General features: G+C 35.9%; 1 protein-coding gene across 2 annotated transcripts in view; it reads right to left on the bottom strand.

The window, feature by feature from the left end:
- Nucleotides 1-15,959, bottom strand: part of LOC145660691 (inactive tyrosine-protein kinase 7-like) — a 395,652-nt gene that overhangs the window by 6,852 nt on the left and 372,841 nt on the right. The window contains exons 12-16 of one of the 2 annotated variants that reach the window (XM_081726038.1): nucleotides 13,697-13,824; nucleotides 10,788-10,994; nucleotides 7,239-7,457; nucleotides 4,918-5,150; nucleotides 1,888-2,151 (exon numbers count right to left, since the gene is read on the bottom strand). In XM_081726038.1, the coding sequence (XP_081582164.1) occupies nucleotides 1,888-2,151; nucleotides 4,918-5,150; nucleotides 7,239-7,457; nucleotides 10,788-10,994; nucleotides 13,697-13,824 (1,051 nt within the window). The remainder of the gene's footprint in view (nucleotides 1-1,887; nucleotides 2,152-4,917; nucleotides 5,151-7,238; nucleotides 7,458-10,787; nucleotides 10,995-13,696; nucleotides 13,825-15,959) is intronic. The other variant, XM_081726039.1, reaches the window with a different exon arrangement.

Here is a 15,959-nt window from a genome sequence, read left to right as displayed (position 1 = left end):
ATACTAGAGATAAAAGTCCGATTTCATGTCACTGTCAGTTGTATTAAATATTTAGTTGAATGTTATGATGGAGGAACGTGTTGCCAGGCCAACATGTGAGTTGGTTTCGATAGAGTGGAGGAAACCCTTAAAATGAATAAATAAATAAATAAATAAATAAATAATAGTGAGGCTCTCCGTCATCGCTATGGTCATGTCGAAGATGTATAAAGAAAGAAAAGAAGGATTGATAGAGGAAAGAGTGTTAGTACTGTGCGAGAAGACTCAAACAGATGGTTCTTTACTACGTAGTGAGTTTTATCTTGATCTATTTGTGGATAATGTTTTGGGGATACACTCGGTTAGTACTGACATTAAAGTCTTAAGGTGATTTTTTCTTAGGAATGATGCAATGGTCCGCGGGAGTTCCTGGACTCCCACTGAGCACTTCCCCAGGTAGCGGATAGGGGAATGTCCACCAGATATGATGGGTACCAGAAATCACTGGGGTGGATCAAAACCAGACTGCTGCCTTGCAGTTAGTAGGGTATCTACAAAGGCCAGGGAAAGAGGACCCCAACAGAAAACTCCTGGTCCTCCAGGTTGGGGTTGTGCACAGGGCCAACAACTCTACCACGAAAAACCAATCTGACCAGAAACAGAAGCCAGAGGCTCGGAATTAAAAAGGAACACTGGAGACTACAAAGCAACGGAAGAAGGGTGTGAAAATAGGAACATGGAACATACGGACATCGCTAGAACCTGGTAGAAGATCTTTTCTACCAAAAGAAAAGGGAGACCCAAACAAAGATGGATAGATAATGTGCAAGAGGATCTCCAGATAACTGAAAGTGGCTAACTGGAAACAGACAGCCAGAGACAGGAAAAGATGGAGGTAACTGGCAGAAGAAGCCAAGGCCCATACCAGGCTGTAGAGCTGTGTGCTAAGGTAAGGTAATGATGTAATGAAGCAGTCTTTTGCGAATGACCCCACGTAAAGTTATAATAATTCTATAAGATAAAGGTGATAACTTTTGAAATTGACATATTGTGTGCTATAGAGGAGTTTGATGCATACGACAGTTTCAAGATGTCCACTCTTTAGTTTTATCTCTTGTTTAAGAAGATAAGGCTGCGCTAGGGAACTTAACACGAGATTTACGTTCAGAGATTGGAGAAATTGTTTTCAATGTAAGCTGTCCCTTGGTCCACATTACAAACATAAATCTACAAAAACGTGGAAAAGATTTTTAGCTGTGTACAGTAGTATAGGGTAGGCCAAAAGTTAGGAAGGAGTTATAACTGTGAATAACTTTTTATTTATTTATTTATCACTAATTTCCACTGATATTTCTCAAATTTTAAGACCAAGGATGGGAGGTTATTTCGACTTATAAGTGGAATATAATCTCAGGTAGGTGCCCGCCATTATGGACCTTACAAATACGGGCCCTGTGTAGCACATGATTCACGATAGGGGTTAATACTTCTGGTCGGAATGCTCATATTTCTGCATGAATATTGTCCTTGACCTATTGCATTGTTTGTGGTTTGTTCACACACACTTTGTCCTTCCGATAGCCCCAAGACAAATGAAATTCACTTGACAATAAAATTATTCAGAGAATATGGCAATCCTAGTTTCAATACTATATTCAAAACATTCTCCAAGAGAATCGAAGAAGTAATCCTCTAAGAAGAAGTGAAAGGAAGTCGTTTCAAGAGATTTTTAATCAATAATTCTTTACTTACGTCCTTCTACCCAAGAACTTAACCTACCTTTTCTTGAAGAATATACAGTGTATTTGAATCATAAATAAGTTCTATCAATTAAATGTACTGAGAAGATAAATAATGATAATTATACATAAAACACACAGAAAATGCTTATATCTAGAAAAGACTTACCTGATTAAGATATTTGCAATATTCACGTGCATATGTATCTTTGGATAAGCTTGGGTTTGATATTTTGATTGTCAAATTAGACGCTATCAGACAGTTTCTTGTTGCCAAATCTTTATGGATGAACCTATGATTGGACAAATGTTCCATTCCAAGTACCACCTGGTTTGCCAGCTGAATAATTTGGGTCACTGAAAGTTGAGGCGGTCGTGGGCTCTTCCTTGGGTTTTCTTTTCTAGTCGCCAATAAGAACTGTTTTAAATCACCCTAAGAGAAATAAATAAATAAAAACTTAAGTTAGGAATACCGTAAACAGAAACAATACTATGAAAATTTGTTATTTCCCTTGTATGATTTTTTTAAACCAAAATAACTTCCGTGTTGTAGAAACCAAGTACAGTGTTAATACACATAAAAATGAAAATCAAATTAAATCTTACCTCCTGTGATTTATGTCTTGGTGACTCAACGACATGAATGAACAATCTAAGTGTATGATGAAATATCTTGAAGGCTCAATGACATGAATGAACAATCTAAGTGTATGATGAAATATCTTGAAGGCTCAACGACATGAATGAACAATCTAAGTGTATGATGAAATATCTTGAAGGCTCAATGACATGAATGAACAATCTAAGTGTATGATGAAATATCTTGAAGGCTCAATGACATGAATGAACAATCTAAGTGTATGATGAAATATCTTGAAGGCTCAACGACATGAATGAACAATCTAAGTGTATGATGAAATATCTTGAAGGCTCAACAACATGAATGAACAATCTAAGTGTATGATGAAATATCTTGAAAGCTCAACGACATGGATGAAAAATCTAAGTGAATGATAAAATGCCTTGAAGGCTCAACGACATGAATAAAAAATCTAAGTGAATGATGAAATGTTTTGAAGGCTCAACGACATGAATAAAAAATCTAAGTGAATGATGAAATCCATTGAAGGCTCAAGGACATGAATAAAAAATCTAAGTGAATGATGAAATGTTTTGAGGGCTCAACGACATGAATAAAAAATCTAAGTGAATGATGAAATGCCTTGAAGGCTCAACGACATGAATGAAAAATACAAGTGAATGATGAAATAATTTTTACAGTGAACAGAGTATAACAGACATGCTCTTATCTACCACAGAAACACATGGCCTCGGATTAAAGCCAGGAAACCCCTCTACAGGAAGCGAGTACTCTTTTAGGGAGCCCAGATCATAAAAGCTATTTGCTAAATACATCATTCAAAAGTGAATCCATTTTCTTTAGAGTTGAAATGTGACATACACAAAAGAAGTAATAAAGAAATTACTCTAGATCTCACAACAGAAATAATAACGTTTTAAATTGTGATTTATTTAACCACGTCTTCAAACTTTGGAGATGTAACATAAACAAAGAATACGATTCTAGAGTGTGAATATTTATTTCTAAATTTTTGAATCAATCTTATTGTAACAATTTGTATTCCTTCAAGCATATTTTTTTTTTAAATGTATTTATTTTTATAGTGATACCATCTAAAAAATTATACACTACGCAAACACTCATTCAAGAACAAAATATTTGTGAAATTTTAAGACGTGTTTGAAGATTTCAAGTTGATTATACGTTACTCAAACATTCATTATTAACAATCATTAGTATCAACTTATTTTACATACTAAAATATTTTACGTACAATAATTTATTTTAAATTAAGAACATTACTTATTAATTATAATTATAAGAAAGAGGAATTTACAATATGAAAAAAGAATTTTTAAACAGTATAAAAAACTAGAAGAACTTTAGAAACATTCTGCTGACAAAAAATATTTTTTGAAAAGAACTTTGATACCAATTACTAAAATTTAAATGCAATTTTATTAGATTTTGAATAATACCCAAATATTTACACGATTACTAGGCGACATGGACTGAACTGCTTATTAAATTGGAACCCCGTAGCGTCTCTTTCAGCATCTAAGCTATACAAGACGTGGACCTACAGTTTTTAAGGTATACTCCGAACCACCGTAACGTGTTCAAGTTTCAATATCTATGTAGCAAGTATCGAACCCGGGGTCTCCTGCACCACACTAGACCAGTAAGAAGGGCATAGTAGTGATCTAGGATTACACTGAATCTTAATCTAACTGTGGGACAGTTACAATCACTAATTACACGGGGTGAGGCGAAAAGATGTTAATATTAAATGGGTGATCTTTTTGCTTCTGTTCTGCAGATTAAACCATGGCGTGCTGATATTCCATTGAGGAACGAACGAAAATATCTGACTGGATGGAAGTTTTTCAGTCGCCAAGCATCGTACAACAAAAAATCACGGTCTGGACCAGACGGGATGCACCTTCGCGCCTGAGAATTGGTAGGATCTACAAGTTTGTAAGAATGGAGTCCGTTCAAGACGATTGCAAGGGAAACAGTGATAAAAAGAGATCTGTCCTTACTGAAGAGAATATCATTCTCGTCCAGGGAGCGATAGTAGCCAGCCCAACCAAGTCCTCGCGCATACTTTCTCTAGAGACTAACATTTCTCAAAGATCAATAGTTAGAATTTTACACCGTGATTTACGATTGAAGCCATACCACTTGCAGATTGTGCAGCATCTCACACGCGGACAAGCAAGCACGTGTGAATGCTGCACAAATTATCTTGGAAATGGTGCGCATGGGACCGATCATTCTGTTCATGTTTTCTGACGAACCAACATTCCACATCAGCGTTCGTGTGAGCAAACACAACTGACAACCTAGCACCAACCTTGGACGACCTGAAGCACCGCATCACTCAGATCATCGCTGGTATGTCTGCCCAAAGGCCCAGAAGGCCATATAATTAACAATGAACAGACTCTATAAGTGCATTGAGCGAGATGAGTGCCAAATTGAAACCCTGTAACCAAATCCTTGCCTTGAACCTTTACGTGAGTAAACACCCATTTAGTGTCAACGTTTTTTTTTTCCCTCACCTTGTATTTATATTCAAAGAAACAATTAGCTTTTGAACGTTTGAATACCTACCCAATCACTGTATTCCATTATCATGTAATGGGGCTCTGATTCGCGACACAATCCTAATAATCGCGCCACGTTATCATGATGTAGTTTGTTATACACATCTAGCTCTCTCTTAAATTCGAACAAAGAATTCTCATCTCTTGTTTGAAGTGCTTTCACCATTACTACAGACTCCTCTTCGTTATCTTTGATTCCTTTCGCTTTGGCAAGGAATACTTCACCAAACTCTCCTCGTCCTGAAATGAACACAGAATTATTATTATTATTATTATTATTATTTACAGATCGAAAAAAAGAAAACCCTTTTCGGATATTTTCTCAACATACAAAATATCACAAGAGGAATGTCAGACTTTCCTTTCTTAGTTTCAACATAATCTGTACAACAGTCCAAGCCCTTACCGAATCCTTCTTAAGTCTTCATCCCAGCGAAATTAAAATACCGCTAATTTTACAGTAATTATGTGATATCTTCAAGTAGATAAAAGATAATTGAAATATGGAACAAGAGCGCCCTAGACAATATTATTTTGCGTGAGATACCGTTATCATAAGTCACCTAGCGACTTTCCGTTTTCAGCTGTTTAGAAACGCGAAAATAAATGCCGATTTTCAAAATGGCTCGAAATCGACGAAAGCAGATAAGCGAGTCGTGATAACGGTTTCTCATGTAAAATAATATTGTCTAGGGCTCTCTTGTTCCACATTTCGATTATCTTTTATCTATTTGAAGATAGCACATAATTACTGTAAAATTAGCGGTATTTTAATTTCGCCGGGATGAAGAGTCTTAAGTTAAGTGAATACGTACATAAAACTACAGATGAAATTATGTAACTCCCGCGAATCAAATAATTGTTTAAACCAAATAAATAGTGTACTTATATATGTGGGCCGTGTTCTATTAAGTGTTCTAAAACCACTTGGCGAAACAGCACATTTATGAGCCCAAACCTGCTCCAGCGCCATCTGTTAGCGACTGCCTGAACTACGTCCAGTGTAGCGGCGAGCACGTGTTCAGCATAATGCGACGCCTTGTCCCTAACAGGCGCATCAGGAGCTTTCTAGACCTATTGGCCGTCACCTCTTGTTTTTACGTGGCTCCTCAGTTTGCCTCACGACGCCGGTTGGACGCCGAAAAGTGAGAAGCACCGACCGGGAATCGAACCCAGCACCAGGCGGACATGAGTCCAACGCTCTAACCATTAGACTTAGCTACTGTCCCCAAATTAAGTAGCTAGTTGCTGATTATATAGCATGCCCTCTGTACTTCGTAAGTAATTCTAAGATTATGATGCAGTTTTTCTGTGAAAATGACCCGTGGATTTTTAGCTGTTATGTCTATGTTAAATAACTCCTCTAAATATTATTGGGCCTTATGCAGAGACGTTTTGATGTCTGATTAAACCCATACAACGGGGTTGACTAACGGATGGTTATCAAAATTGTATCCAGAGTATCTGATTAGGACGTAATATTTGACGAAGTTATTCACATGTGGCTAATTAATCTAGAGCAGAGGCTAGTCTTTTACCCACGGTTTAGCATGCGACACAACATTTTGTATTTCGTATTTCATTTATTTTCATTTTTACAAAATACGCATCGGCTGATCTACTTTTCCGTAGTTGCCACATTTATTTTTCTCACCCGATGCATTGCGGTTATATAAGTTAATCATATCCTTTTCTCACCCGATGCATTGCGGTTATATAAGTTAATCATATCCAAATCATCTTTTTAGTTGTTCTCAAAGTAGACTCAATACCAAAAAGTGCATCTTCTTTAGTAAAGCATTAGTATGCTACTAACTAGTCAGTGACTAACCCTCGATTAACGAATTATCTCTGAATACCACCCATTGAGTCTATTATGAAAGAGCTACGAATCCCCGACTAAATCTAGATTGGGCACAGATGAACAAAAACTGAATCACAATCATAAAATTGTTTCGAAATGCAGAAGACATGTTGTTGGGTTAGAAACTAGCAACACGAGTATAAAAGCAGTAGAGGATACGTGAGGACCAATTAGATGCGGCTCACCAACATAGTTTTCGGAATTGCTCTCTTCAGGGGAGTGAGATGTGGTAATTTTAGCTATAGTTTTTTTAAGTATTTATTTATTTAGTTACGAGAAGTATAATTATAAAACGTAGTTTCAGAAAATAAATATCACTGTTTACAGTATATTTGTGGTTTAGTTATGCAGGAGAACTAGATGTTTTTTCTTTGTTTCTTGGCTTTATTTCAGTTTCATTGTCAGATAACAGAAGATCATGTACACAACATGTAACATGCAATAAGCATACTAGACTCCCTTACCTAATAACATTATCGTGTGAAGGTCATGTCTTGGAAATTGAAGCCTGTCATAGCTGCTTCTTGAGCGTTTTGAATGATGTGAGTGACTCCCTGAGCTGTGAGAATGAGTTGTGTCTCCATCACTCTTTAAGCTGTCTTTATAGTCTTTGAACAGAACAGAATTATTGTCTTTCATTTCAGTATGATCATGTTGGGCATCGCCATTTTCTGCTTTTGTCACTAGAAGAAAAAAAAATAATTAATTTTAAGATTTAAAGATGTTTCTTTTTGCACAGTCTAACTTACACACAAATCAGTTTAATTCTACTTTGTGGACAAATAATATAAATAAAATATGAAAAAAGTACTTACGCAATAGCTTAACAAACAAACGCATTTTACATATAGACATACGTAGTTTTCAATTTCGAAAGGCTTTTATTAACAATGTTTACAGCGGGGAGAAGAAAAGAATATCAGAGATGAAAATGTCCAATTGTGTGTCACTGTCAGCCATTTTGAATGTTATGACTGAAGGAAGATAACCAGGTCAATATCGGAGTACGGTTTCAAAATGAAAAATAAGAAAAATCTAGAAATAATATGGTGCATATAAGGCTAGTTTTAGACGGAAGCATTTATCGTATCATCGATATCCTACCGTATAAAGTAACAAATGCTATAGCATTTCCCATGCCATGGCATATCCTATGGCATTTCTTGTCGATAGAACCTGCTCTATTTTGTAGCATTTTCCCCAGCATTTCTGCTCCGATTGCAGCGCCGTGGTGTGTTAAAAGGAAGCGAAAGATTTTGTGCCAAATACCCATGATCTTTGTTTTGTGTGGGAAATTGAATTGTAGTAAAGAAAACCTACTAACTCACTGATCATTACCTCTTTGAAACCGGTGGCCTAGAAACTTAAAATTTTGTACATAATTTCCCTTAAATTTAGAATATGGGTATTATAAAATTTTGTCACAGTCACCCATTATGAAGGAGAAGGTTCGCAGTTATAAGGCTGTTTACTATTATTGTGTTTTTATTTCGAAATAAAAATATGGGGGGAGGGAACGACGGTGGCTCAATGATAGAGTCCTTACCTCTGGTGTGTGTGTGGGGGTCCTTAATTCGATCCCCAGCCAAGTAAGTTTATGGTGGGCAAGATCGTGCCCGTGGGTTTTCTCGGGATATTCCCGCTTCCTCCTACTTTCTCATTCTATGAATTCTTCCATCACCATTCATTTGCCTTAATCACTGTCTTCCTTACCCTGAAGGGCATAATTCTGGGACATTAAATTGAAAGATTTCTTTTCATTTTTAAATAAAAATAAAACAAAAAAATAAATAAAAAAGAACACGAAATTTTGTGCATGGAGGCTTTCTGGTGTATAGAATACAAATTCTATTCTTTGCACAAACGTACGAAATAACGCTCTTAAACAGATGGAAAGGAGGGAGAAAATTTTTACAATATAGCACGTTTCTTTTGAACCACTAGACAGAAAATGAGTAACAAACATTTGGTATACTCTCTGTCCCTTCGTTACCTAACGGTCTAACGCCTCGTGTCCTATGTCCGATTCCACGTGATAGTCTGTCTCGAATACAAACAAGAACAGTGATTGGGATCCTACTTAAGCTATACGTCCCGTCTTCGATACTGAAAAGGGGACGTTAAATTCATAATTTATGAAACAGTTGGATATTTTGAGGCTTTTTATGTCATAGAATATGGACCTGTCATTCACTTGACATATTCAACGTGTAGCTCACGGAAAGGACTACCAAATATTGAACCCTACGATAATAGGTTGCGTATTGCTAATATAGAATTAAAAAAAAAGTAGAGGAAAATTGGAATAGGGACTGGTAAACAAAATGGAAACACCTACTTTATTATTATTATTATTATTATTATTATTATTATTATTATTATTATTATTATTATTATTATTATTATTATTTAATATTGCCTTTGGTACCGTTACAGTTTACCAAGAGCAATTAACCACCTAATGCATCCCACCATTGTCGGCCCACGATTGGTCCGCAACTACACACTCGGGCCACTGTTGGGCCAAAGGCAGATTATTCATAGCGTTACTACTACTAGTTGTTCCAATAAGCCTTCGACTCGCTGGATTAAAATCTTGATTAATGTAAATAAATTTCTACAAGTATTTACTCCATGTCAAGTAATTAGAAGTTTTGATTGCTTATATTATGTTTTTTCTTTCTTTTCTTGTTACTGCCTGTTAATGTAATGTTTCGTGTGGCCTAAAGGTAAACGATAACAACTTTTGTTCATGTTAATTACTAAATACTTGACATGGAGTAAATACTTGTAGAAATTTATTTACATTTAATACGATTCTTGTCTTAATAACAGAATTGCACTCAAAAGTTTATCGAAATTAGTGTTGTGGTGGGAAATTAGGCATCGCAGGAGTAGCGGCAATTGTTGATGCGTCCAGATAGAGGAGCCGGAGGCTTGCTCCTACAATCCAGCTCTCTTGAAGGCAATATACAGTGGTGGAAAACGACCTACGTTGGCAAATTGATTGCATATTATGATCTGCGCACCTGTCACCTGCAACGGATTCAGGCCATGGAAAAGTAGGCCCTTTATAACCTTGGTGCTGCACAGGAACGTAAGATACAAAAATTCAAGCTCAAGTTCAGATAGAGAATTTGGGGGCTGCGGTGGCACAGTGATAGAGCTTTCCCTGGTGAGTGGATTCTCTAGTTCAATCAGAACTCGTGCCAAGTGGGCTTTCTGGTAAACAAACACCATGTGCGTGATTTCCCGGGTTTTCCAGTTTCCTCCCACTTTCCTCACTCCATTATTTTATTCACTATCATCACGTCTCCTTTAGCCTCGGAGCTCATTTGTGGCTAAGCGGTTAGCGTACACACCTTTGGCGTGAGAGATCCGGGTTCAATTACCGGCGAGAGTTCGTGTGGTTCGGATTCCACGTTAATCAGTAGGTCCACGTCTCATATAGCCTCGCTGCTGAATGGAACGTTAAACTCAAACTCAACACAACTCGTTTAGCCTCGCGACATAACAAAAAATAGAGATTTTTGGTTTTCCCAATGCAGAATGCATGGAAATCTATTTATTTTCTGAATAAATAAGATTGAAGGAATTGCAATTACCAGAAAAGCTAAATAAATACATTTTGTGGGTTCTGGGATACTTAATAGTCAAATCGGTGTTGAAAATAAGCTAAAGTTTGCATCTAGGCTTTTCGTATCGGAATTATCTTAATTATGTAGTCATTATCGAAGTAAGAACTCCAATTTAAACATAAACGACAATATGTTTTGAACATTAAAGCAAATAAATAAATAAAAATAAAATTGATACAGTGTTTGCTAGTTGATTTAAAAATAAACCACTTAAATGCATTTGTGTGTGTGTAAGCTTCACTTACAGAACTGAAACATGCTATTCTTATTTGCCAACTGTAACAATTATTTTCCCTGCAAATTATAAGTAAATATAAGTAAAAATCAGCAATAAGAAAATGAAATTTAAAAAAAGCCACACAACACGACACTTACAGAGAGAATTAGTACCTTCTGCTCCGCTGTTTTGAAGATATGCCTGCTTTCGCTTCATTCTGCGGTATCTACACCATATCATGAGTCCAATAACTAATACCATGTAGGCTGCAGCAGCGCTCAAAGTAATGGTGACAGTTTTAGTCATCATGCTCCCATCTTGATCTGCATCGTCTATGGAACCGTCAGGTCGATACATCTCACCACCTACAAAACAATACAAATACAAATGGTACCATCAGGTTTAGACATCTCTACCTACGATACAAATATAGTATCCTCCCTAAAACTCAGCACTTGATAACTCGGCAGTCAGGATAACTCGGCCGTCTGGATAACTCGGCAGTTTGAATAACTCGGCCACATCCTGGCAGGGCGAAAAAAAAAAAAGAAAAGAAACGCGGGCTAGTTAATTTTCATTATAGACAGCTTTATGTTTTCATGCTGAAAAATTCATAGCCCAACCTAGAAGGAGTTTAGTAGAATGATGAGATTGTACAGTTTTAAAGAACATTATCTCTGTATGTACAAATACAAATGTTCGTATTAATAACGAAATTCTTATTGTGCTTTTCAGCCCTCTTATTGTTTTGTGAAGTGATCATGTGTGCCCAACCAGTGAATTTCATGACCAGAGCTGTCATCAAATTTTCGTTCCATCAAGAAAAATCACCGAAGCAAGTTCATGAAAAAATCAATGAAATACTACGAGATTCTCCTCTGTGCTAGTGAAGAAGTGAGTGGCACGTTTAAAACGTGGTGATTTCTCAAAACATGATGTTCCACGTGCAGGAAGACAAAAAATTCCCGAAATCGTAGATGAAATTCATGACATTATTCTTGAAAATCGCAGAATCTCAGCAAAACGTGTGGCAGAGATTGTAGGCATTTCTGGGGAACGCGTCGGTTCATAATGACTTGGGCATGCGCAGGCACTCGGCAAAATCGGTTCCCAAAAATATGTCAACAGATTAAAAGTGTAAAAGATTGATGGCATCAAGGGAAGTCACCTCCCATTTTGATGGCAATTTCGACTAATTTCTGTCAGGAATAGTTGACCATGGACGAAGTATGGTTGTTATGATCCTGAAACAAGACAACAGTCAATGGAGTGGTGACGTTCTGGTTCTCTTCGCCCCAAGAAGTTCAAGAGAAAGTGTCTACAACATTCTTCTGGGATAAGGATGTAGTTGTACTCATGGGTTACCTGCAAAAATCAGACATTTAATGCAGAATTTTGCTCTGCATTACTCACAACATTGAAAGACAAATTGAAAATGCAACGCCGCTGAAAATTGGAGAAAGGAATTCTGTTCTTTCAGGACAATGCTCTTGTCCATCGAGCACTGCAAACACAGCTGACACCGCATGATCTACGCTTTCAATATCTAGCTCCATCAGTGTATGACTTATTCCCCAAACTGAAATAACATTTAAACGACCTCATAAGGAGGTGATTAGTGCTATGGAACAGTGGTGCTAGGAACAGTCTTAAGCATTTTGTAACTGGGCTGCAAAAATTGGAGCACCGTGCAAGGAAGTGTATTGAACTTCGGGAGGAGTGTAACCATAAAATTTCATCATCCTACGTGCACTCTTTCTGGATTGGACTACGAACTTTTCAGTAGCTCCTCGTATTTATTTATTTTCCGTGAGAATCTTTACACGGCTTAGGTTAAATACAACAAGAAATAAAAGAGAACATTTAAATGACCTTACAGGAATTCGGAGGAATATTTTGATTAAACTCACTGACACGTCGAAAGAAAATTAATTTGTTTATGACTTGGAAATTATTTACAAATTGCTTTCCTATGCATTGCTTTATAAACCAGTAAAACAAACGATTGAGGGCAGAGGGAGGGAAGTGAAATGAATGAGATGTTTGAGTAAAACGGATTGTCCCAAAATTAATATGGAGAACTGGAAAGTGTCTGATAATTTGTCTTGACATAAGTATCCTTCTAGATTTCCATATTTAAAAACCTTATTTTCATATATGCAGTCACAGGTAACTTCTAGGTATAACTAAAATTTTATGAGCAAGATATCATTCTATTTATCATTAGAAATTTCTACTTTATCATTATTTTTACCAATAAAAAACTCAACTATACGTTACATAATTCATGTTTGGTATTTATGAAAGATATTTAGTTCACGATTTGCTTTGTCAAGAAATACATCTTAGTTTCCTTTTCTTCACCATTACGTATAGTAATTGTAAACAAAACCACACAGAAGAATGTAAATAAATACACTTAACTTTGAAGATTGAGAATTTCATCATCAGGAAATAGAAGAAAACAAAGAAAAAAAGGAACTTCAAACTAAAATGTCCATTTAGAAGTCACACTGAAATTGTATTACAATGTTATTTATACAGTTTTATTGTACAGTCAGGGACAAAAGTTTTTTTCCGTTCGGTAAAATTTATTTTAGGAATAACAGTGGTATGATTATATCGTACAAAAAATTACATTCTTTCTCATTTACTGAAAACTGTACTCAAATTGTCCTTCCATTCTGAAGTTATTTACGAAACTAACTCCATCAATCGGAAATAATTTTTGTCGCTGATTGTACAACCTGTGTTAAACGGAAACCTGTCTTCAATTAAAACAAGATACAGCTCAGTGCAACTGTATTAAATATAAGATTTCACTATCTATGCTACTGTCCAGTTCAGTACACGTTATTAGTAATGTCGGGAAACTCAATACTTTCACGTTTGTATTACCAATATACCTAGGTATAACAATAGTCAATGCATATGAATTTTTGGGGGGTAAAAAGTGCAATAGAGCTACGCATACCTATCTCTGAAAGCCTTCAACGGATTTTTTTCACCGCTACGTTTTCCTACTTTATCTTTATATATATATATAAAAAAAAAAAAAGGCACTTACTTCTAACAATGAGTGTAACCTCTTCTCTCTTGAAACCCCCGCTGTTCCCTGCAATGCACCCATATTGACCTTCGTCCTCCAAGTGAACGTTATGGACCAACAACGTTCCATTCTGTAATACCTGGAACCTATAAAATATATATTAAAACAATAATATCGTAATGTTATGAAAGTGTCAATAAGACTTTAAAAGAAAAAGACACGGATGTATATTAACTTAAAAAATATGTGCATTCAAAGTATATTGTAATGTTTTATGTGCTTGTGTTTACAAACACTCAACACATGCTTGTGTTTTCAAACTCCTAACATGTGCTTGTGTTTTCAAACACCATATACTTGTATTTTCAAACACCTAACATATGCTTGTTTTCAAACATCCAACATATGCTTGTGTTTTCAAACACGCAACATATGCTTGTTTTTAAACACCCAACATATACTTGTGGTTTCAAACTCCCAACATATGTTTGTATTTTCAAACACCCAACATATGTTTGTTTTCAAACCAACCAACATATGCTTGTGTTTTCAAACACCCAACATATGCTTGTGTTTTCAAACACCCAACATATGCTTGTGTTTTCAAACACCCAACATATACTTGTGTTTTCAAACCCCAACATATGTTTGTATTTTCAAACACCCAACATATGTTTGTGTTTTCAAACCCCCAACATATGCTTGTGTTTTCAAACACCAACATATGCTTGTATTTTCAAACACCCAACATATGTATGTGTTTTCAAACCCCCAACATATGCTCGTGTTTTCAAACCCCCAACATATGCTTGTGTTTTCAAACCCCAACATATGCTTGTGTTTTCAAACACCCAACATGCTTGTATTTTCAAACACCCAACATATGCTTGTGTTTTCAAACCCCCAACATATGCTTGTGTTTTCAAACCCCCAACATATGCTTGTGTTTTCAAATACCCAACATATGTTTGTGTTTTCAAACACCCAACATATGCTTGTGTTTTCAAATACCCAACATATGCTTGTGTTTACAAACACCCAACATATGTTTGTGTTTTCAATCACCCAACATATGTTTGTGTTTTCAAACACCCAACATATACTTGTTTTCAAATACTCAGCATATACTTGTGTTTTCAAACACCCAACATGAGCTTTTATTTCTAAACAACAACTACGTGCACTTTATTATGGAGTATTATAACTGTAAACGACGGAGACAACAGCGACACCACCAATTACATAACAAGGAGGGAACAATACCGCCACTGCTTCACCTGAAGTGCCTATATAACCAACAGGATTTTAATGACAGCTATTAGTTTTGATCGGTTAACCTTTTTTTCTTATTTTGCTCTGGAGCTTTAAGAATACTTAACCTAAAGCTCCTAGTTTATTTTGAAACTTCAGTCTCTTTTTTTTTTCGCTTAGCTTACTTTTGAGCTCTGTGATTTTAAACTTCTTTTTGTTTGCTTTGAAGCACTGAAGATTCTTAATCCACTCCACCTAACTTGCTTTGAAGCTCTGTGGGGATTTTGTTTTAAATTGTTTGTAATGGTTTATATTCTTAAAAAGTTACATTATTGTAATATTTAAGTAAAGTACTGTTTATAAATTATTTTATAATAAAAACTGGTGGTGGGAAATAATTTTAAACTGTAATTTTCTTTACTTTTCTGGAATGCTCTACTATTCCTGCATAGGCCGAACTTTACAATATTTTAACGCTTATCTACTAATACAAATTGTCTTTTCAAAAATAATCATGAAAATGCGACCTTTTTTCTAATTGGGGTTGTCCTTTTTGTCCATTGTCCGTGAACCACCCCTTTCTCCGTGATACGTCCCTGCAAACAGCAATACCTACCTTTGAACTTACTCAGTGTTTCTGGCCTCCAATACTCTCTCATTTCCCTGGGTAGGTTCTTAATTAGATGTATTTTTCTATATAAATTATACACTTTCAATACAAATTTCTAGCTACTGATAGTTTAAATGTTTCAAGCATTTATTCTATATACTCCCAAAAATTTAATTGATGTACTTCTCGCATAATCCTCCTCTTTATGAGCACATTTATTTCCTACTTTACTAGTGATACTGTGCTTGAAGGAGCGAGCGATTTCTTTTGTTTAACGATTTTTTTTTAATTGGAAATTTTCATCGCCTTATATTTAATCTAATGAAATGAAATCTTATAAGTTTCACGTCTCACGGTTATGCCGCTAGGCTAAAGGAGACGGTGATGATGAGAAATGAATGAAATGGCGGAATGAAGAAA

Source organism: Thermobia domestica, chromosome 9 (assembly GCF_964235325.1).
Source record: "Thermobia domestica chromosome 9, izTheDome1.hap1.1, whole genome shotgun sequence".
Lineage (NCBI taxonomy): Eukaryota > Metazoa > Arthropoda > Insecta > Zygentoma > Lepismatidae > Thermobia > Thermobia domestica.
This window is presented reverse-complemented; position numbering and strand designations above follow the sequence as displayed.